This window comes from Vulpes lagopus, chromosome 3 (genome assembly GCF_018345385.1).
Source record: "Vulpes lagopus strain Blue_001 chromosome 3, ASM1834538v1, whole genome shotgun sequence".
In the NCBI taxonomy this organism is placed as follows: domain Eukaryota; kingdom Metazoa; phylum Chordata; class Mammalia; order Carnivora; family Canidae; genus Vulpes; species Vulpes lagopus.
The window spans coordinates 101299054-101323118 of NC_054826.1; the positions used below are offsets into that span (position 1 = coordinate 101299054).

The 24065-nt window shown below is 47.0% G+C and overlaps 1 protein-coding gene across 3 annotated transcripts in view; it reads left to right on the plus strand.

Annotated features, from left to right (window-relative positions):
* Window positions 1-23812, plus strand: part of RNF216 (ring finger protein 216) — a 165974-nt gene extending 142162 nt beyond the window's left edge. For all 3 annotated transcript variants that reach the window (XM_041747971.1, XM_041747972.1, XM_041747973.1), the window contains 3 exons: window positions 2835-3057; window positions 20127-20196; window positions 20812-23812. In XM_041747971.1, coding sequence (XP_041603905.1) covers window positions 2835-3057; window positions 20127-20196; window positions 20812-21131 — 613 coding nt within the window. In that variant the 3' untranslated portion in view covers window positions 21132-23812. The remainder of the gene's footprint in view (window positions 1-2834; window positions 3058-20126; window positions 20197-20811) is intronic.
* Window positions 23813-24065: the final 253 nt, after the last annotated feature.

Sequence of the window (24065 nt, forward strand, 5' to 3'; positions counted from 1 at the left end):
AGTGACTGCTTAAAAGGTATGGAGTTTTCTTTGAGGATGATGAAAATGTTCTAGAACTAGATAGCAGTGAATGGTTGCACATTACTGGAAATATACTAAATGCCCCTAAATTATACACTTTGAAATGGCTAAAATGGAAATTTTATGTGCATTTTACTACAATTAAATATATTCACAAAGGATAGCCATCTAACATTTTGAATAGTATATGCCGCAAAAAATGACGACCACTCCCAAATAGAAATTCCCAACATAGTTAAACAGTGGTGAGAACAAATACTCACAGAGCTATAGGATCTAGAATGGTTATGTGGACGAGGGCAGTGAACCTTCCTGTTTGAACGCAAGGTCAGCAGACACAGCTGCAGTTCAGGCTTCTCTTCCTGTTCTGCCCAGAAACACATCCTGTGGGGTTGTTTGTTTCCTGCCTAGTTTAGAAATTAGTTCCCAAACCACTTATCCCAAAAGAATCCGTTGATTTCTCCTCATCCCATTTTGCACTTTTGTGTTACTGGATAGGTGGTCACCACAATCCATAAAAGCAATATTTTTTTGGTACAGAGTCATTCTGGCCCTACCTAGTACTGGTCTTATGAATGTGGAAATGCCGTGTTGAACAGCTATTTAAACGTTAGAGCACTGTTGAGTGGTGGACACCCTTTGTGTATTCCTCCATTTTTCTAGGAATGCCTTTTCTCCCCTACTGTATCCATTATTACTTGGGTGACTGACAGCTTAGTGGAACGGGGCAAGAAAATAAATGCACCCTTTTCCCAAGCCTTCAGGAAAGGACTCTGTAACCTTAGTTCCTTTTTTTTTTTTTTTTTTAATGTAGCAAATGCAGAGCTCAAACTCATGACCATGAGATCAAGATCCGAGCCAAGAGCAAGAATTAGACACTTAACTGACTGAGCCACCAGCGCCCTAACCTTGATTGTTTTCATCCACTCCTCTCCCACACTATAACCATAGCAGTTACCCAGAGAAAAGTCAGCCACCTCCAGGCCCCCAAAGCATAATGGCTTAAAGTCATACATCAATCTTGAAGATGCTCTTAAACAGAAAACTTGTGCTATAGAAAATTGAAGTTGTGTCTTGGCCACAGATTTTCATATTGGAAATACTGGAAACTTTTGCCTCAGGACCTTGTAAGTTTTAACAGGGAGCATTGAGAAGTATCTTCCCAGTTGCTGAATAACCCGAAATCATGAACATGTGTGCTATATTATTAAGTTGACAATAACAAATTCACTTTATTTAAACTTTGTCTCCTTGACGATGTTTCCTATTCAACAAAACTTAGACCTAATTTGTTCTTCTGTAACTTGAACTGGGTTTTAATTCTTTTCAAGCCAGAGCCTTCCTGCATTTTGGGCCATTCAAAAATGAAACCTAAATGAATAGCAGCCAATTTTCTAATTCATTTCTATTTTTAAGCACGTGATCTAACTTCTAAGGAGCAAACTGACAGTCTTCTAAATATCAGTAATTAAAAACACTTGCCTGACCCTAGACTCACCTGGCTTCCCTTACTTAGCAGAAACCCTGGGAGCCGTGGGAGGAAGAAGCCTGTTTTCCCAGTGTGAGGAAAGAGCCTGCAGGTCAGAACTCATCCCCAGACTGTTGAGTCTTTGCAGGGAAAGACTTCCTTGGGTACCACTCTGGGTTTCTGCTTGGAAGGAAGAGACGTGCTCAGAACAGTGGGTTAAGTCCCAATTTGGGGGCTTCTCCACCATTGGGGTCATTCCTGCCTTTCCTAGTTTCCATAGGCATGCATTTTTGACAACTTCGAGGAACTCAACTAAGTAGAGAAGATAGATACATAAACAGTTATAGGCCAGGGTAGCAAGTGTTATTTTAGAATTAGGAACAGTGCACTTCAGAAGAAACTAATTCAGCAGTGCCAGCTCTTGGCAAAGAGCCAAGACGTGTCCTTTTGGCTCTACTCATCTGCCCCTTCATATCAGTTAAAGTACTTCTGCAAACAAGTAGCTTTTCTACAAGCTTCCCATTGGCCAGGGCTGACCCCTCCTCGAGGACATGCCGATAGCCTTGCTAAAAGGGAGTCTGGAAATGTGGATTTTGACATGGAGGTGGGCACTGCCAGCAGGAAGAATGTATAAACAAGCTGTTGGGTTGTCCCCAACTGTGTCTCTCCCCACTTCCCACTGAGTAATAAAATCCAAGGTAATAGGGGGCACCTGGGTGTCTCATTTGGTTAAGTGTCCAACTCTTGATTTCAACTCAGGTCCTTATCTCAGGGTCTTGAAATTGAGTCTTGAGTTAGGCTCCACGCTGGACATGCCCACTCCTTCCTCACTTTCTCCCCACCTCTTAAAAGAAATAAAAAAAATTTAATGGATAAAATCCAAAGTGTGTATGTAGCAAAGGTTTAGGCTTACTAGCTCTTTATTAGCAAGCTTCACATATATAAAACACATGATTAAGGAGGTTTTTTTTTCTCTCTCTCCCATTTTAAGCCTACAGGAACTCCTATAACAAACAATAATCATTTCCTAAATGGTAGGTGTCAGGCACTGAACCATGGTACTTTCTGTCTTAGCTGTAATAATCCTCAAAACATGATGAAGAAAGTTGGGTTTTCCTAATTTAAAAATAAGGGAACTGAGTCTCCAGGCAGTTGAATACTTTACCCAGGGTCATACAACTAATGAACAGAATGTATTTCTCAACTCCAAAGCATAGGTTCTTTTCACTCTTCAGATGTCACCAAAAGGGCTAGGCTCATCTATGGGAAGACATACTTAGTGGCCATTGTATTTTTCTCTCCCATCCTCTTCCCTGCTGTCTCCATTCATGTATTCTTTCCTCAGTGAAGAAAAAATGACTGCAGCCCGCATTAGAAAATGCCACAAGTGTGGGACTGGCCTCATCAAATCCGAAGGCTGCAACCGTATGTCTTGCCGCTGTGGTGCCCAGATGTGCTACCTCTGTCGAGTGTCTATCAATGGATATGACCATTTCTGTCAGCATCCTCGCTCACCAGGAGCCCCTTGCCAGGAGTGTTCAAGATGCTCTCTCTGGACTGATCCTACCGTAAGTGAATGCATGACTGCCTGTTGCTTTGTAGGGGAAAATACTGGTCAGATAACATAAGGAAAGGGATTGTACATAAACATAACACATGATGACTCATGAAAAGATAGAAAATTACATGGGCCAATAAGCGCAGGATAAAAATGAGAAAATAATCAGAAAGCTACACACCCTCAAAAGCAGACATCCAAACAGTTTATGGTCAAATTCTTTCAGGCCTTTAGAATAAAATTTTTCTGTGCCATCTGAAATAAGTCCCAGAGCATAGACAAGAAAAGATAGTTTTATATATGTCTGTATAAGGCCAACATAACGCTAACACCAAAACCAGACAGAGATAACCCAAAAAAAAGAAAAATACAGACCTTTTTTTTTTTTAAAAAGATTTATTTATTTATTCATGAGAGACAGAGACACAGGCAGAGGGAGAAGCAGGCTACCCGCAGGAGTTTGATACAGGACTCAGTCCCAGATCCCAGGATCACAACCAGAGCTGAAGGCAGCCGCCCAACCGCTGAGCCACTTACGCGTCCCACTTCTAACTTCTTAGTATAGGTTTTTTATTCTCTAAAATATCAGCAGATAGAAACTACAACCAAAGTCATTGGGGCATCTGGATGCCTCAGTTGGTTGAGTGTCTCTGACTTAGTTCCAGCTCAGGTAGTGATCTCAAGATCATGAAATGGAGCCCCACATGGGGCTCTGCGCTGCTTGGGATTCTTTTTCTCTCCCTCTGTGTGCATGTGCTCTCCCTCTCTCTCACTCAAATAAATAAAATCTTTAAAAAAAAAAAAAACAAGTGAGATTGTTCCAGAAATGCAGGGATGGTTCAGTATTAAGAGTTTTATTAGGGATCCCTGGGTGGCGCAGCGGTTTGGCGCCTGCCTTTGGCCCAGGGCGCGATCCTGGAGACCCGGGATCGAATCCCACGTCAGGCTCCCGGTGCATGGAGCCTGCTTCTCCCTCTACCTATGTCTCTGCCTCTCTCTCTCTCTCTGTATGACTCTCATAAATAAATAATAAAAAAAATTTTAAAAAAAAAAGAGTTTTATTAATATAGGGGATCCCTGAGTGGCTCAGCAGTTTGGTGCCTGCCTTCCGCCCAGGGAGTGATCCTGGAGTCCCAGGATCGGGTCCTGCATCAGGCTCCCTGCATAGAGCCTGCTTCTCCCTCTGCCTCTGTCTCTCTCTGTCTCTGTCTCTCTCTCTGTCTCTCTCTCTCTGTCTTTCATGAATAAATGAAATCTTTCTAAAAAAGCTTTATTAATATAACCATATGAGATCTTTAAATGGGAAAAGAAGTAATAAAATCAAATATCTTTTTTTTTAAGATTTTATTTATTTATTTATTCTTGAGAGAGACACAGAGAGAGGCAGAGACATAGGCAAAGGGAGACGTAGGCTCCATGCAGGGAGCCCGATGTGGGACTCGACCCCGGGACTCCAGGATCACACCCTGGGCCAAAGGCAGATGCTCAACCACTCTGCCACTCAGGTGTCCCTCAAATATCTATTCTTGGTTTAAGGTTTAAAGAATAGTATCAGGGGTGCCTGAGTGGTTCAGTCAGTTGAGCTTCTGCCTTTGGCTCAGGTCATGATCCCCGGAGTTCTGGGATTGAGCCCTGCATCGGGCTCCCCGCTCAGCGGGTTGCCTGCTTCTCCCTTTCCCTCTGCAGTTCCTTCTGCTCTGCACGTGCTCTTTCTCTCTCTAATAATAAAATATTTTAAAAATAATAGTATTAGAGAGATGTTTTTTTTTTTAATTTTTTTTTAATTTATTTACGACAGTCACATGGAGAGAGAGAGAGAGAGGCAGAGACATAGGCAGAGGGAGAAGCAGGCTCCATGCACTGGGAGCCCGATGTGGGACTCGATCCTGGGTCTCCAGGATCGCGCCCTAGGCCAAAGGCAGGCGCTAAACCACTGCGCCACCCAGGGATCATGAGATGGTTATTTTTTTTTTTTAAAGATTTTATTTATTTATTCATAAGAGGTAGAGAGAGAGAGAGAGACAAAGACAGAGACACAGGCAGAGGGAGAAGCAGGCTCCATGCAGGGAGCCCGATGTGGGACTCGATCCCAGGTCTCCAGGATCAGGCCCTGGGCCGAAGGCAGCGCTAAACCGCTAAGCCACCCGGGCTACCCGAGATGGTTATTTTTAAACCAGATATTTCTTTTTTTTTTTTTTTTAAACCAGATATTTCAGAATAGTCCTTAGCATGTTTTTAATAGTGAAGTACATAGATGCATTACCAAATAATCAAATATAAGACTATCACCACTATTTTGTTTTGGAACTGCTAGTCAATTCAGTTAACTAAGAATAGAACATAATGCCAGTGTTTATTGGGCACCCACTGTGTCAGACACTGTTCTAAGCACTATACAATGGTGAAAGGCAAATCTATCATTTTCAGCCTGAGAAAAGACCAAATAATCAACTGGAAAGCTATTAGAAGTAGTAGAAAGATGGCTAGATACAAAATAAATATACAGAATGTCATTCACATTATATAGCAAATAAAAATTGTAAAGTATCTTAGAAATTACCATTAACAAATATGAAGAAAACTATAAAACTATACTGAAGGACATCAGGAGGGTTGAGAAATAGGCTTTGTTCCTAAGTAAGTTTTAATAGAAACTGTATCAATTCTTGTTAAGATAATTTTTTTTAAGTTCAAAACTCGACAAGGAGGGGCACCTAGGTGGCTCAGTGGTTGAGCGTCTACCTTTGGTTTGGGTTGGGATCCCGGGATCCTGGGATCAACTCCTGCATCAGGCTCCCTATGGGGAGCCTGCTTCTCCCTCTGCCTATGTTTCTGCCTCTCTCTCTCTATATATATATATGAATAAATAAATAAAATCTTAAAAAAAAAAAAGAAAAGAAAAAGAAATTCTGTGAGGATAGCAATGCAATATGTGCCAAGATTTGTTCTACCAAAAAGATTGAGCATAACAGTGAAAATCCTGCTAACTGGGAGTGAACAAAAGGCCTGAGGAAGTACACCAAAGGAGGCCTGGTGACAGTCCTCAGCTCTCCCTGAGGATGGGAAGATGACCTGATAGTGGAGAAGCTTCTTCTCCCTCAAAGGCAAGACTTAGTATTACAGTTACATATTACAGTTACTTCACTCCAAAATCTAGACATTTGCTGCAATTCCCATTTAATTCAATTCTTAACTATTTGGTGTTGCCAGGACTGAACAGAAAAGCCCCATCATCCTGGAGTTTACACTCTGAAACTAGAGGATCCTTCCTCTAGTTAGTGCTATGTAGGAGAGTGCAGCTGGAGTGGGGGAGGGAGGGAAGCTGCCTTTAGATGGCGTGACCTGGATGGGTTCTCTGGGAGGCAGCATTTGCAGAGAGGCATGCCTGAGGAGGAAGAGCAAGACAGGCCAAGGAAACCAAACCAATTCAGCCTGTTCAGGAACCAAAAGGAAGGCTGGTGTGATTTGCAGGTGGTGAGCTAGGGGAGGAAAGTAATAGAGGCAGGCACAACCAGGCCATGGGGCTCACTGGGTACAGTGGGAGCTATTGCAGGGCTTACACAGTGGGGTGACTTGGCCTAATTTAAGTTTTCAAGATCACACTGGCTATCAGTGGAGAGAGAAAGCTTCATTAGTTCTTTTGGGGCACTGGGTTAACGCTTTGGAAGTACTTGAAGAAAACAAAAGAAAATTACTTGTATCATTCCCTAGGAAGGGAAGAGCCTTCTTAGTGTTATACCAAGGCCAGACTAGAAATACTTAAATCATCTTTACAAAAGACACCATGAACAAAAATAAAGGTAGGATCCCTGGGTGGCTCAGCAGTTTAGCGCCTGCCTTGGGCCCAGGATGTGATCCTGGGACCCTGGATCAAGTCCCACATCGGGCTCCCTGCATGGAGCCTGCTTCTCCCTCTGCCTGTGTCTCTGCCTCTCTCTGTGTGTCTATCATGAATAAATAAATAAAATCTTAAAAAAAAAAATAAAGGTATATGAAAAACTGAGGGAAATTGTAATACATATATGATACAGATAAATATTAATATGTAAAGAGTGGTACAATTCAATAAGAAATGAGTAAACATCCCTATATTTGGCTGTGAATTACGGAAAGCTCCCAAATAGCAATGGATTAGACAAGATGGAATTTTGTTTAACCTCACATATAAGTACAGCAGTGAACAGCCCAGGAGTGGGACACTCACATTAGTATAGTGTACAGCTATAAAAAGTGATGCTAGGGTGCCTGGCTGGTTCAGTAAGTAAAGCATGTGACTTGATCTCAGGGTTGTGAATTCAAGTCCCACATAGAGTTGGGGGTAAGAGTTTACTTAAAAAAAAATTTTTTTTCAAAAAAAAAATATATTTCTTAACTGATGCTGTATATACTTATGTTTTATTTTTTTAATATTTTATTTATTTATTCATGAGAGAGAGAGAGAGAGAGAGAGAGAAACAGGCTCCATGCAGGGAGCCCGACATGGGACTTGATCCCGGGTCTCCAGGATCAGGCCCTGGGCTGAAGGCGGCACCAAACCACAGAGCCACCAGGGCTGCCCTATACCTATGTTTTAAAACAGGAAGAAATAAAACGTAGGAAAAAATAAAACGTAGGAAAAGGGACGCCTGGGTGGCTCAGTGGTTGAGTGTCTACCTTTGGCTCAGGGCATGATCCTGGAGTCCCAGGATCAAGTCCCACATCAGGCTCCCTGCATGGAGCCTGCTTTTCCCTCTGCCTGTGTCTCTGCCTCTCTCTGTGTGTGTCTCATGAATAAATAAGTTTTTTAAAAAATCTTTAGATAGATAGATAAATAGATAGATAGATAGGAAAAAATATGGAGAGGCCCCTAGGTGTTTAGTCGGTTAAGCGATCCGGTTTGGCGCCGCCTGCAGCCCGGGGCATGATCCTGGAGACCCGGGATCGAGTCCCACGTTGGGCTTCCTGCATGGAGCCTCCTTCTGCCTCTGCCTGTGTCTCTCTGCCTCTGTGTGTGTGTGTGTGTGTGTGTGTGTGTGTATGTTGCTCATGAGTAAATAAATAAAATCTTAAAAAAAAAAAAAACATATTAAAAAAAAAAGGGCGGTCCACTCTTGATTTTGACTCAGGTCAAGATCTCAGTGTCCTGGGATTGAGCCCTGTGTCAGGCTCCAAGCTTAGCTGGGGAGTCAGCTTGTGTATTCTCTCTCCTCCCTCTACCCTTTCCTCTATAGGTGTTTTCTCTCTCTCTCTCTCTCTCTCTCTCTCTCCCCCTCCCTCCCTTCTCTCTCTCTCTCATAATCAATCATTTAAAAAAAAAAAAAATGAGGAATGCCTGAGTGGCTCACTCAGTTAAACATCTGCCTTCAGTTGTGATCCCAGGATCCTGGGATTGAGCACCACATCAGGTTCCTGCTCAGCCAGGAGCCTGCTTCTCCCTCTCCCTCTGCCCGTGCCCCCTCCCTTTTTTTTTTTTTTTTTTTTTTTTAAGATTTTATTTATTCATGAGAGACAGAGAGAGAAGCAGAGCCTCCTGACTGAGCCGTCCAGGCATCCCTCCCCTGCCCATTCTGCTTGTGCTCATTCACTTGCTCTCAAATAAGTGAAAAACTCTTTGAAAAAAGAAGAAGAAGATTTACACATAAAACACCAGCAGCATGTAGCTGGGGTCACAGACCCAAGTCTGTTACACAGGGCAAATAGTTACATCAGTGATTGATGAATGTAAAGGGGCTGGGTCTGGGGCAGTAGGATATGGTGCTGACTGTGGCAAATAGGAGAGGGTGTAGGCCCTGTCCAAGGCGCTACTTTCCTCCCACAGATTGTCACCAAGTGCAATTGTACTCATGGTTACCATGGCTTCAGATTCTCTGGAGAAGGTGGAAATCTGTACTTTATTCTGATATCTCCTGATTTTTAAAGATGGGCCATTAATCCAAGTATCTTTAAAACATGTTTCATGCCAGCATTCTATAAGCCAAAGCAAAGATCATTGGCCACCAAATTTTACCCCTGGTGCCTGATATCTCCAGTATGCCTAAGAGGAGGTGTCAGGGTAACAAGCTGGCCCTTGTGTGAGAACCACAGCAAACCATTCTTTGGGCCTAACCTTAATCCTTGGAACTCCCAGTTTGAAAAGCAGTGAGTCCTCAGTGGAAACCAGGTATGTGCTTGTCAGGAACCACCTCTTCACTGGACAGAAAATTAGACTGAGGGACCTAGGAATTGCTCTTACTCCACAGCTCTGCTACCTCCTGAGGCTCTAAGTAGGCCTACCTCCTGCCCCCCAACCCCCTGCTTTGCCCTCCCCCCACTGACTGAAGGAAAGGGCAAACTGTAAACAAACAGGTCATCCTTCTGTTGTTCTTTTTTTGTTTTGTTTTGTTTTGATTTTTGTTTTTGTTTTGTTGGTTTTTTTATATTTTTTTATTGGAGTTCGATTTGCCAACATACATTTTAACACCCAGTGCTCATCCCGTCAAGTGCCCTCCTCAGTGCCCATCACCCAGTCACCCCATCCCCCCCGCCCACCTCCCCTTCTACTACCCCTTGTTTCCCTGAGTTAGGAGTCTCTCACTCTCTCTGATTTTTCCCACTCATTTTCTCTCCTTTCCCCTATAATCCCTTTCACTATTTTTTATATTCCCCATATGAGTGAAACCATATAATGATTGTCCTTCTCCGATTGACTTACTTCACTCAGCATAATACCCTCCAGTTCTATCCACGTTGAAGCAAATGGTGGGTATTTGTCATTTCTAATGGCTGAGTAATATTCCAACCGTATATATACACCACATCTTTATCCATTCATCTTTCAATGGACACCAAGGCTCCTTCCACAGCTTGGCTATTGTGTATTGTGGGCATTGCTGCTATAAACATTGGGGTGCAGTGCAGGTGTCTCGGCTTTTCACTGCATCTGTATCAAAATCCTAGAAGAGAACACAGGCAACACCCTTTTTGAACTTGGCCACAGCAACTTCTTGCAAGATACATCTATGAAGGCAAGGGAAACAAAAGCAAAAATGAACTATTAAGACTTAAGATAAAAAGCTTCCCGTACAGCAAAAGAAATAATCGACAAAACTAAAAGACAGCCTACAGAATGGAAGAAGATATTTGCAAATGACATATCAGATAAAGGGCTAGTATCTAAGATCTGTTAAGAACTTACTAAACTCAACAGCAGGGACGCCTGGGTAGCTCAGCGGTTGAGTGCCTGCCTTCTACCCAAGGCATGATCCTGGAGTCCCGAGATCAAGTCCCACATTGGGCTCCCTGCAGGAGCCTGCTTCTCTCTCTGCCTGTGTCTCTGCCTCTCTCTGTGTGTCTCTCATGAATAAATAAAATCTTCTAAAAAAATAAACAATAAACTCAACAGCAAAGAAACAATCCAATCATGAAATGGGCAAAAGACTGTTGTTGGTTTGGTTCAGTGGAAGGAGGGACAGCCCATAGCTGCAAGTGCTCCTCAAGGTAATCCATGGTGCCTTCTGTGGGACAGACCTTCCCGGGACCTGGCAGTTCTGCTAAGTCACTTCCTCAGTGCCATGCAGCCAGCATGCCGGGGTCTGAGCATTTCTAGGAATTATGTGAGGAAACAGGATTCTTTCTCTTGCTGCATCTCCTACAAAGTACTCCCCCCCTCTGCGTTGCTTTCCAGAAACAAAGAGCTGAGTGGAGTTACTCATCAGAGGGTGTCGAGCCACTGGCCTTTTCCTGGCCAGTGCACTTTTTCTTTCTCCTCCCACTTGTTCTTGTTCCATCTCCTGCCACCTCCCTCTTACTTCTACACGTGGAATTGGTTAAAGGTTTCTTGTGTCCTGTTACCTTGTTTGGGTGCCGTAGCATGAACTGCCCCCTTGTTTTCTTGTTGAATTGTCTTCTACTCTGAGAAAGGTTCTGTATTTGCTCAGAATAAAGTTCAAAAGGAAGATCAAGCAAATACAAATCCCTCCGATTTCCTCAGGCAGCCACAACCAGAGATTTGGTTCCATTTGTCCCATTCCCATCAAATCTGGGATCAGCCCCATTTCCTTGATTCTCACCAGGAGACTGATTGGATTCCAAGCCAGCATCTGTTGGGGCTTCTGAGAACACAAAGCCATTCAGAAGTTCAGGGAAACAAAGCATGCCCTGTCATCCAAGCCTGTTCTCCAGCTTAATTAACCAGCAAGGCCGGGAAGAATCTCTTCGTCCCTCCGTGGTTTGGAAAGAAGTGGAGTTTTATCCCTTAATGACTAGAGATTGCTTGGGAACCTGAACGAATTCTGTATGAGAACTAAAATGATGAATGTAACTTGCTTTCTGTGTTACCAGTAGGAAGCCAAAAACATTCAACCACAGGTCTTAAAAAACAAGATGTCATTTTAGAAAAGAAACAAGCAAACCACAGTTTTCTGATTGGGGGAGGGGGGCAGAATGCAAAGCCACATGTGGACACATAAGTGAGCATACTCCTGTTTTGCAGTAGGAGAAGGTATTCTGGTGCTTGACTGGATCCACATCCACTGACCCTTTCCTGTCCGCGGGCAGCTGAGTGAGCAGCAGAGGCCAGCATGGCCTGCCTCGTCCTTAGACGCTGTGGTCGGAAGAGCAGTCACCTGGCAGTCTGGATCCAAGAAGTGGGGCAGAATTCTTAATAGCATTTTTCTTCTTTAGATACAAAACAAAGTCAGTGTTTATCTTGGGTGTTGGTCGCCAGAAACTGCACAGAATTGTTTTCCACAACTTTTTTGATTTTTGAATATAAGAGAAAAGATTGTTTGATTCAAATAAAACCCTAGGGCTTTTACAACCAGTTTACAATTTGTTACCATTACCAGCCAGCCATTTGGTCAAAAGACTTATTTATTTTTCCCAAGCCTGCATTGAATTGAACCTGACATTGACCTGTGCTAATATATTTCATTCTGTAATAACTCTCTAAGGCAAATGTGTCATTCCACTTTCACAAAGACTGTGGTCTGTAAACACAGAACTGCTGCAGCCCAGGCTGTTTCTCTTGGCATCTTAAACCCACCCACCCACCTGCCTTCTTGAGTCTGTGGTTCCAGCACTGCCCCAACAAGATCAGAGCCTAGGGTGCTGGGTGGCTCAGTGATTATCTGCCTTTGGCTCAGGTCGTGATCCTGGGGTCCTGGGATCGAGTCCCACATCAGGCTCCCCACAGAGAGCCTGGTTCTCCCTCTGCCTCTATGTGTGTGAGGAAGAAGGAAAAAAAAAAAAAAAAAACGTGCCTAGCATCTCCTTGCTGGGACTGGTGTGCAGAGGTTACCACACAACTTTGAGATCTGTGTTTAAGTGGCCAGGAAGAGGGAATGTTGCAGGAATGGAGGGGAGAAGAGCATTTCAGAGCTGACCCAGGAGAAACAGAAGGCCCATGGGAAAGGTAGATAAAAGGTGAAGTCAGTAACTGGATTACTGGATTTTGGCTTCAGCATGTTTCCTTTTTTTTTTTTTTTTTTTTTTAAGACTTTATTTATTTATTCATGAGAGACAGAAGGAGGCAGAGACATAGGCAGAAGGCTCCATGCAAGGGAGCCCAACATGGGACTCCATCTCAGGACTCCAGGATCACGCCCAGCTGAAGGTGGTGCTAAACTGCTAAGCTTTAACTTTAACTTTAGTAAGCTCTGTGCCCAGTGTGGAGCTTTGAACTCCAGACCCTGAGATCAGGAGCTGCGTGCTCTACCAACTGAGCCAGTCAGGCACCCCTGTACCTTCTATAAAAGAAAGATGATAATGTGAGCCCCCTTATTGCCCCATCAACCCAGCTTCCACAGCTTGTCTCAACATCTTATTTCTGTCACTTCTAAATACCCCCTTTTCTGTTACAACATGGGGGCAGGACCAATTTTCCAGTCTGCAGATGAAGAAAACAGGATTCGGGTGACATGGTAAAAGTGAGACACAGGCCCAGGTCTTGGACCAGATGTCAGTTCCTTATACTCCAGAAGTCTCCATACACGCCCTGGAGTGACAGGTCACAAATTTGGCAGTTCACCAGTAGGTCCTGAGCTGGGTCCTGAGGCCCATCCGGCTGGGCCTCCACAGAGGGGTAGGACCGTTGCTGGACCCTCTCCCCATTGAGTGAGTTGCTGATGGTAAAAGGGGGGCAACTGGCATCTTCAAACCTTGATCAGGTTTAGGTGTCCCTGAGGACTTTACCAAGGGTGGCATCATGGCTCAGTCTAATAAATACAGCATGTAGATATGTGTCATCTTCAGTGAATGCCCGCAGGTACCAGGCTGAGCACTTGACCCTGATAGGACTCAAAACATGGCCACAGGGATCCCTGGGTGGCGCAGCGGTTTGGCGCCTGCCTTTGGCCCAGGGCGTGATCCTGGAGACCCGAGATCGAATCCCACGTCGGGCTCCCGGTGCATGGAGCCTGCTTCTCCCTCTGCCTATGTCTCTGCCTCTCTCTCTCTCTCTCTCTCTCTCTCTCTCTCTCTGTATGACTATCATAAATAAATAATAAAATAAAATAATTTAAAAAAAAAAAACATGGCCACATTCCACACTGCCTCCAGGTCCCTGTAGGGAACTCTAAATGGAAAGGTTTTTGGGTATCAGGCCTCTGACCTGAGGAGATAGCTGCAGAGGCCATCCAAGAGCCTGGCTGTCCTTGCTCCTCCCCAGCACGTTGTCCAGCCAGCCCCCCACTGGGCCATTCCAGATCCCAGCTGCACAGCATGTGCCACTCCGGGCTGTGCTTCACCCTCCTCCCCCCAATTTCCTGTTGCAGGGGGACAGCTGGAGCTGGGGGTAGTGTCTGGTGTTCCTCAGAGATCTGCAGCCGATCTGGGAATAATTTGAAACTAAATCCTCAGCCCTTTGGAAGCCTTTTATGAAATCATTGCAAGTTTATTAACAACAGCTGTGGCCACACATGACCTGGATCCTAGCCCCAACTCCACCCCCAAAATTGCAGGAGGGAAGCAGCAGTTGACTTGGAATTCCCCGTCACCTTTTTAAGGGGAGGAAAAGTTAAATGAAGAAGAAAAGTCACCTATCCTTCTTCCGTGGTCACAGGAGGCTGGACAGCAGGCAAGCGGCCAGCCATGGTGATCAGAAATGGTGAAGAAAACGGGCTCAAAGGGACTTTTCAAAGCTTTGGCAAAGCAGCCTGGGGCTAAGTGCTCACATGTCTATTTTAAGGCCCTTCAGCCTGTGCTGGCAATTATTGTCAGCATCTGATTGGCAGAAACCTCTCTCCTCGAACCATTTGCAGCTTCTCCACTTCATCCTATCCAGACCCTGCTGCTCACAGGGAGCTGCAGAGCTTCCTTGTTGAGGAGCAGATTACAGAGTCAGGGTTTGGGCCATTTTTTCTTAATTAAAACCTCTCTGGTGGACTCTGCCTCCCTTCCTGCCAGCCACTGCCATGCTGAGTCTGTGTTTTGGAGAAGCCTGGCCCCGGCCATCAACCTCGTGCCCTTGCCGTGCTCCCCACCACCTCCATGTGAAGCAGGCGTGTCCAAGTCCTCCAAATCAGGCCAACACTTTGTGTCCTGCTGAGCTCAAAGGACTTCAGGGAGAGGAAATAGAACCTCCTTCCTGTTAAGTCACAATCCACTCATTTCTTCCTTTAAGGCATTCTCCAGGTCTGTGGGGCAGTGAGCCTCCACACCCCATTCTGATGTATTCCTTTATCCTCGGCACTGCGTTTGGAGAGCACTGGCCCACTGTTGGTGCTGTGCCTGCTTCCTTCACAGTCTTCGTTGCATCTGATTGTGGTCTGTGGGCTCCCCTCCCAGGGTGGCCATGGGTAGCAATAGAAATCGCGTAGGTGATTCTCTTGGACCCTGGCCTGGTAGTCTGTTATACTTGGTCTTTTGAGATCCATGTCTCCCATCCTGGGACATCTTGACCGCTGACTGGTATCTGCTTCCTCCTGTTTCAGCCTAGTCTTGCTTATATATACATTCCATGGGTCTGTGTGAAAATTTTCACCAAGATTAGGAGGGGCCAGATGCCAACAGAATGGAAGTTATCCAGGCTTACTGGATCTGTATTAAAGCCCATCCCAAAGGCCAGATGGAGGAGCGCTGGGGAACGTATCAGCCTCAGTGGCCATTCACTAAGGCCTCTTGGGGTGTCCAGTGTGGTGACTACCAACAGAACCATTTGTTCTTCCCGCAGTCAGACCGGCCCAGTTGGGCAGGGTGTGAAGGGGGAGCTTGGGCCTTGAGACGGTCCAGTTTGGACCCAACCCTGTGGAGGGCAGAGCTGCCCAGGTACCCTGGGGGCTGCCAGAAGGAGCAGCAGGCTCTGTGCTGGTCTCACTTTCACTTCTCGCAACTGCATGATCTTCAGCATGCAACTGCATCTCAGAGCCTATTTCCTCTAGGTAAAATCTTTGTCAGCCCCTCATGCCTGGGAGAGACACTTAGCATGTACATGTGAACTAGCATAGTTCATGAGGAGTGGGACCTGAGTGTGCAGAGCACAGCCTTCCAGAAGAGAGCCGGGCCAGGGAGGGGTGCAGTTCTGAGTGAGGTGGGGACACAAACACATCCAGAGGGAAGTGGGCTGAGACATTCCCAGGAGTTCTCTCTGGAGAGAAGTTACTGGGGATTTTTTTTTTTTTTTATGTGTTCTGTTAAACTTTTTTTTCCCCTAAAAAATTGCTTTAATGTGTATGAGAATCAAAACACTGGTCTTTCGTGGCAGAAAGAGAATTCCATGAGACACTGATACGCAAGTAAGTTGGTAGTCTCGCAAGAAAGTGTGTGTTCCTGCTCTGGAGATGAGCTGAGAACAGCCCCAACAGAAGCAACAGGGAGCCCACCACCATGAGCCAGTAGGGCCTCTTGGGCCTCAGCAGTAGAGCCTGGCCTGCACCTTGGGTTCCTGGCTCAGGAAGTAAGGTTTGTGGGCTCTGGGTGAGAAGATGTGCTGGCTTTGTCTCAAAGGCCAGGTGCCAGGGGAAGCCAGTCAGAGGCCATCAAATGGGTCTTTTTTTTTTTTCTTTTTTAAGATTTTATTTATTCATGAGAGACACAGAGGGAGAGAGAGAGGCAGAGACACAGGCAGAGGGAGAAGCAGGCTCCATGCAGGGAGCCCATCGTAGGACTCGATTCCAGGTCTCCAGGACCACAACCTGGGCTGCAGGCGGCTCTAAACTGCTGCGCCACTGGGGCTACCCCGATTGGATCTTTTTTAAGGGATATGTTCACTTGTGGGTGAGCTGACCAAGAAAAGAATTCCCTAAAAATTTCCAGGGAAATGACCCCCTTCTCTGCTGTGTTGGCTGTTTGTCGTCTTGAATGGAGGTGTTTGTTTCGCCCTATTCTCTTGTATTTAGTGGAAAAGAGATTTCGGAGTTCTGCCCATCCCAGAGAAAGGAACCCTCTTGTATTTCAAGGAGGTTAAGATGCACTTATTCTAGAACAAGGCAGGCCCTCTGACAGTGCTTGGGGCAGGGCAGGCAGAGTTCCAGGGGCCCTGCAGTCCCTGCTCCAGAAGCTCCAGTTCAGAAACCTGTGGTTTATGTGGTTAAGAGCTCAGGCCTCGAGAGTGGAAGGCCTGGATTTGAACCTCACTGTGTCTCTCTTTCCCTGTCTGTAATATAGAGGTTAATTAATAGGACCTAACTGGTAGAATTGTTATGAAGATTCATCTCTGTGAAGTGCTTACAACAGGAGCTGGGACATAGCCCTCAATAAATGTGAGCTTTGTGGCCGCTGTGCCTGGCCCTTTGTAAAAGATCATTTGCTTCTCACAGCAAACCTGTGAATGGGTTTCATGTCAGATTGTGGAGGGTAATAGGGTCACCCAGCCCAGCTCTGTAGAGCCTTAGAACTGGAGCTCTTCCTATCACGCCAGCTGCCTGTCCGCTAGGAAGCCAGTGCTACTTTAAGATAAGACCTGTGGTGGCCAGCCGCTCCAGCACGCCTGGATTTCCTGTGGGTGACTCAGCCCCTTCCGGGGGTGCTGGAGGTCAGGTACTTCGCTGACCTGGCTCCCATGCCTGGCTCTCTCATCTGCTTTTCCTTCTATTGTTCCCCACTTCCAGCAGCCTTGGTGTGTCCTAGATTTGCAGAGTGGCAAGCCTTTTTCATAAATGTCCTGGTTCAGTGTGAATGATGTACACTTGGTGTACCTACAATGTTCCCCAAGGGAATTCCCCTCCAGAAAGGCCTCGGGAACCCATCTGTCCCTCAGCCCAAACCAAGGAGACCAGTCTTCATTTTTTTTTTTTTAATCTCATTCAACTCTAAAGCTTGTCTCATTAACTCTTTTTGTTAATGTTTTTTTTTTTTTTTAAGATTTTATTTATTCGTGCATAAGAGACACAAAGAGAGAGAGGCAGAGACATAGGCAGAGGGAGAAGCAGGTTCCCTGCAGGGGGAGCCTGATGCGGGACTCGATCCTGGATCCCAGGATCATGCCCTGAGCTGAAGGCAGACAGTCAACTGCTGAGCCACCTAGGTGTCCCACTTTATTTTTTTTTAAATCACAGTAAAATACGCATAAAGTAAGATTTGCCATTTTTAAAGTATATGTATGTATTATCCAGTCTGCCTTCACCCTTGACTTGAGGAGCTTTAAATGCTTAAGAGAAACTGTTTGGGAAGGAACCTCCACCCCAAATGAAGTAAGAAATCTTCCCTGTAGAGTCTATAACAAAACCTGAATTTAAAAATACAAATATTGAAAGCATTTGCATTCTTAGTTTCTAAACAGTGTCCTATGACTCCAAGCAGTTGGAGGAAGTTGAAATCTGAACCATCTGACCCTTACTCTAGCTGCAACTGACAGTTTACTTAGTGGCCCTAATTGTCAGGAAGCGCATCGCCTGCCCCACGAAGAAGCCATAGAGACAAGTGTTAGGGGTATCCCCCAGTCTCTACCACTTTTCCTGAAACTTCGCATCTTTCTAAAATCTTTATTTCTGGGTTTTTCATTACTTTCCTGCCTTTAGTAGTGAGTGCTCTGTGACAAGTCCTTTACATACTTGAGCTCATTCCATCTTTACAACAGCCCATTTTGTAGATGAGATACCGAGATTCGCTTAGTTGGAGGTACCACAGAGCCCCTGCTCTTCTACTGAACAGCTTTCTGGATCAGTACTTTTTTTTTTTTCTTAGATTAAAAATCCTTTTTTCCTGGACCTTCCACTGGCAACAAAGAGGTTTGGGGACGCGTGGGTGGCTCAGTGGTTGAGCATCTGCCTTCGACTCAGGTCATGATTCCAGGGTCTTAGGATCAAGTCCCATGTCAGGCTTCCTGCATGGAGCCTGCTTCTCCCTCTGCCTGTGTCTCTGCCTCTCTGTGTGTGTCTCATGAATAAATAAAATCTTTTTTTAAAAAAATGAGGTTCGTCAGCTCCTCCTCTAGATAATTGGTAGAATGTATCTTTACATCCACATGGAGACCTGTAGACTGTGTCAAACTACACTGAGTTTCCAGAGCCTTTCCGTCAGTTGGCTTAGTGGTTCCTTTGTAGAGGAATCTGTTCCATCTGGAGTATTCACAGAGAGGCTAGATGACCATGTCTTGGGATTTTTAATGGAGAATTTGCTTGTGTTATCTGGGAAACAGACATGGCACCTTTGAGGGTTCCACCCGGCAAGCACTTCTCTGATGTGTATAAGCACTCGGCAGCTCTCTCCTCTTCCTCTTGCTTGGCTCAGAACACCTGGCAGGGTGAGGCTGAGAAAGATTCAGTTGTATGTTAAGAATTTCCAGATGTCAGAAAGAATGTGAAAAGAATCTTGAGACCAGTAAGTTTGGTCTGTCATTTGGCACCTGAGGGAGGGAGGATGTTAGCGAATTTAACAGGGCCTCTCAACTATTGCCCCCTGAGCCCACAGCCTCCAGCGACTATATCCTAAGTTCTTTTGTCTACCAAACAAGGGGAATATATTACATAACTATTTATTGATTCCATCAGCGTGACTTAGTCTCATTGTTGATCAGAAGTTTAACCAATAAACTTAGAATAGTGTCTAGCACTAGCAGGTGTCCAATACATACTAATTGAAGGATATTCCTGACTCTTGAAATCCCCAAGATTCACACCTCTATGGTGAAATCACTGACTGCTGTCTTGGTGGTGACATTAATAACGTGCTGAGTAAACATCCAGACAGTCTGTCGCTCAGGTAGGGCTGCCACGCTTTCTACTGGTCCAGGGAGGGTGCTGAGAGGGCTCACATGCCCTCTTCTGTGGTCTTCCATTCACATCTCAGAAGTTCCCTGGATGCCATCAGTTGGTCAGAGCCTCAGATCAGCATGAAAAATCCAAAGCTATCACTGAAACTGTTCCAGCCCAGGACACACCTGTCTGTGTGGGGAGACTCCAATGCCTTGTCTAGGAAGCACCTCCTCAAGTACTGGAACTTCCTCTGTGCCTCCTGCCCCCATCCTGGGCACTAGTGCCCTCCTCACACTTCTCCCCAGCTTGACTGTTCCTAACTCCTGAAGAAGCAGCTGGAACACCCCAGGAAACAAGCCCACCTGTCATTTAGTTCAGATCCACACAGTTATGTTCCACTCCATTCATCATGCTCTTAAACTGCAGTGCCCTTCCTCCCACATGCAGGCCCCAGCCCCCGACCACCATTCCACTGGCAGAACACAATTCCTTCTATAGCCCACTAGCCGTGTAGAAACTAAAGACCAGCTTCAGGGCTCAGGTGGCCTGAGTAGACATTTGTCCACCTGAGTTCAGGGAATCAGGAAGACTGTTGGGCTTTGCCCAAAAGGTTGTCTTGCTCAGAGTTCCTAGACTCTGGATCTGAAACTCCTCAGGCCCTGCCTGCCCCAGAGCCACCCCCTTCCCACACCTGCCCACCTTGAGCTGCAGAAAGGCCTCCCTCTGTTTACCTTACAGCTAGTGAATAAAGCAGGCTCTTGCCCCTCCCCCAGGCAGCCACCACCATATACAGTCCCACTTCTGAGCCAGGCCTTTCAGGTGTGCTTCCTCATGGGAGCATCATCCACTGATGAAGGAAGGAGACCCTCGGGGTCTGGGAATGAGTAGTGTGTTGACCGGAACAAGCTGGCCTCCCCCGGGTCCCAGTGGGGTCTCCACACTGCATAGAACTGGTTGGAGCAAGCTCACCATCTTGTTGCTTTTCTTCTAGGAAGACGATGAGAAGCTAATTGAGGAGATCCAAAAGGAGGCTGAAGAGGAGCAGAAGAGAAAGAATGGAGGCAAGCGCTTCCCCAGCTTGGGCCCAGTGCCCAGTGCTCTGTGTGTAGGGGGCGGGGGATAGGCTCCACAGCTGGCCCTTCACCCAGGGAGTGCTGGCCTTCAGGTGGATTGAGACACGATCTGCCCAGGCATCCATCCAACTCCATATGGTAGAGGCTGTGAAAGCATAGGAGAGTTCCCATATCCCCTTGGTGGTCAGGAGGTCCCCAGGGGTGGGTTTGAGCTAAGGACATAGAACCCAAACTATACTAAAAAGACCATAGGCCCACCCTGGCCTCTCTGACGTCACAAAAGAATGAAGTGGGATTTCTGGGAGTGGCACCCAGGTCCTGGCTCTGAAGGAAAGTCCCTCAGAATCTGCCACCTTCCAGGGTGATCCCTGAGTGAGCACTTGGCCAGCTGAGGGGGTTGGTGCACACACACACACTAATCAGCCTTACAATGGCCTGGGCACCTCCTGTGTCCATAGGTCAGATATGCCTGGCCTGGGCTCATGCTCTGGGCTCTCAACTTGGGAGAGGTGGGATTGAGGTCAGGATATGCAGCCCTGCTCCCAACTTGCATGCAAGCACAGTTGGTTTTGTTTTCTCTACTAAATCCCATCTCCTGTTCAGAGAACACCTTCAAACGCATCGGGCCCCCCTTGGAGAAGCCTCCAGAGAAAGTCCAGAGGATTGAAGCCCTGCCGAGGCCTGTCCCACAGAACCTGCACCAACCACAGATCCCCCCCTATGCCTTCGTGCACCCGCCCTTCCCCCTGCCACCCGTCCGGCCCATGTTCAACAACTTCCCTCTCAACATGGGCCCTGTCCCAGCCCCCTACGTGCCCCCTCTGCCCAATGTGCGCGTCAACTACGACTTTGCTCCCGTCCATATGCCTCTGGAGCACAACCTGCCTATGCACTTTGGCCCCCAGCCACGGCATCGCTTCTGACAGCTTTGCTCCCCGCTGCCTCCCAGGAGCCCCACTGCTGAGCAGCCCAGACTGTGTGGGGCCAGGGGTTCCCTAGATCCCCACCTCACCCCCAAGGCCATGCCTTCTGAGTAGGGATGATGCGCTTAGCTCTCAAAAGGATAGGCTGGGTTTTTTTCCTGCTCCTTCATAGGAAGGGGCACTGTCCCTTGAAGAGCGGCCAGCAGGCAGGTGCCCTCAGGTACTTATAAAAGGATCAGTCTGGCACTGGCTAGGCCAGAGATAAAGGGGACATTGGGGCCTCCCTAGAGAGTTCTGTCTGAGTGGCAGTGCAGGGACCCTCACCATGAGGTAGCCCTTCTCTGCTCTACCAATCCCATCCCTACAGATAGATGGGGGAAGTACTTGTGTCCGTCCCTTCCCCCTGGCAGACCCACACATCTCTCAGTTAACCATGTAGGCCTTCCTTATCACAGCACAGTCTGAGGCGTGATAAAGCTGAAGCAGCAGTTGGAGGGAGTTGGGAGTTTGGAGAGAGCTTAGCCATCTGAACCAGGTCATGAAGGCTGGGTTCTTGCCCCACCCCTGCCCCAACACTGCAGCCCATCCCCCCACCCCTGCCCCAGTGCTGCTGCCCACCCAGAGTGAGATGCCCCTTGCTGCTCCAAGCCAGTTGATCCCAGTGAGGTGGTGGCAGAGCCGTGTCCCCAGGCCTGGGAGCACTGCTCAGGGTGGGGAAGCTGCAGACTCTATCCCCCAAATCCAGAACCCCAGGCTGCTGCCACCGTAACTATTCAGGTCTCTCTTGTCCTTGGCCCACTCAGATGAGACCACAGAGAGCCATCTCATGCTATCAGTTCTGTTCTGTAGTTTAAAGAAATATTTGCTGTTTACTCACTTTGAACTTTCTGGGTTTTCTGTGGCCTACTAGAGTTTCTCTCGTTCAGTCTCTGGAAAGTCAAATCTGTTACCCCATGCCAGGCAGCCGATGAGAGCGGGATGGTCCTGAATCTTGCCACACAGAAGGTCCTTTCAAGGCGTCAGTGACAGGCTTGGTGGCTCTCCCAGGCAGCCCAATTGTTGGGAAGCCTTCTTTACCACCAACCAGGTAATGAGCAGCTTCTCCCCTGAGGTTTGGTTGTAGCTACGGGTTTCCACAGAGGAACAGAGGACCCAGACTATAACCAGCACCCACCTATGGAGCCACCCTTGCCCGAGGTCAGGTGAGTCTAGCTCTGGGTCGGCATGGGGGGATCCCTGCCCCTTACCACTCATCTTTTCCTGGGCAGCCCCAGCCCACCCGAGGCTCCATCCCATGTTAGCACCCGCTATGCAGAGCAGAGCCCTCCACAGGAGTGACCCTGCCTGGTTGCCCAGTGTCAGCCTCTCTCACTTGCTATACCTGATGGCTGTTCCTAGTGTGTGTACACAGACCTCAAAAGGGTGAGCCTAATGGCCAAACCCCCCATCTCGGAGGGCCATGCCCAGGACCGTGCATTCTTGTGCATGGGCACCTGCTGCCATCACTCTAATGGATTTCAAGGATTAAAATGGGGAGAAACCTGCTAAGTTGCCTGCTCTTCCTTCTGCTTTTCCTCCAAGGGAGGGCTTTGCAGAGTTCTCTGGATTTGGGGGGTGGGACACACAAAGAGGAGCAATGCCCTGGGAGAGCCCTGGTGGGGGGTGCACTGCAGGGTATGGTGACAGGACTGAAGTCCCTTTATAGCTTGGTCCCTGTGCATCCCCAAGGGAGGGTCTCAGAGTGGTGAGCTTTCAGCAGATGTCCCAACAAATAGACACACCAGAATCTCCTGGGCCCCTGCAACCAGAGCACCAGGCTTTGCGGAGTGCTTTGGGCATCTAATAGGACAGACCCCTGGTGGGTGGCATACCTCTTGACACTGCTATCCAGCAAGTCCCTTAGAACTTGGCAGGATTCCCCCCAGCACTAGAGGGAAGAGATCAGAATAATTGGTTTGCCCCCAAGGCTGAACTGAGGACTTTTTCTTTGAGATGAATTCTGGATGTTTCTAGCCATGCACAGCTGCTAGGGAACTGAGGGCACCCAGTTTCTAATGTCCCTCCTTGTGTTGGACTGTAGAGCGGCTCCCAAGTCTGCAGCAGCACAGTTGCTATTTGGGTGGAAGTCGTTGCCCTGAGTCCTGACACTAGTATGAGGTCCCACCTGTCTGCAAAGTGACCCTCTGGGTGCCTGTGTCCCAGAGGACCCCTGGGCTTCTTGAGAAGCCTGCACTAGAGACCACTTGGGAGAGGGGACGGTGATCCCCAAACAAGCCAGCAAGGGGCTGCAAGGTGTGAGGAGAGAAAACCTACAGAGACCAACCAGTGTTGGGGAAGAGGCAGGAATCCCAGAGGCAGCCTGGCACACCCCCTGGGCCACCGTGTTTGCTTCCCCAAGCCAGAGACTGCCCAGCGACAGTCCTGTTCTACTTGCCTTAAACTGGAGAGAGGAATCTAGTATTTGCACTTAGCAAAGGTTTTAAAACTTTAAAAAAAAAAAAAAAATGCATGACTTGTCACTTTGTATAAAAATAGCAAAAGTGATTAGTTTATTAAATTTTTTTCTGTACCTTCTGGTAGTAAAATACATCCAAATAATTCTGTTTAAACTACTGTGTGTAAAAAGCCTGTATCATATGTAACTTGGACTTTTTGTAAATAAATGTTTGTGCACTACGTTCCCTCCAGTCTCCTCTGTCCACATGGCACCAGCAGGCCCACCATCCCCACAGGATTACAGGGGAGTGCTTGGGTCTGTGAGGCCACTGCTCCCTGGTAGCAGATGCTGGCTGCCGCTGGAGAATTACTGGTCCTGTCCCTGAACACCTGGCCCTGTGGGGAGAAGTGAGACTCCCATCCCCTGTTCCCAGAAGGAAGATTGGGTAATGTGTCACACTGACCCTGCTTGGTTGGCTACCAAGGCACAATTGAGCA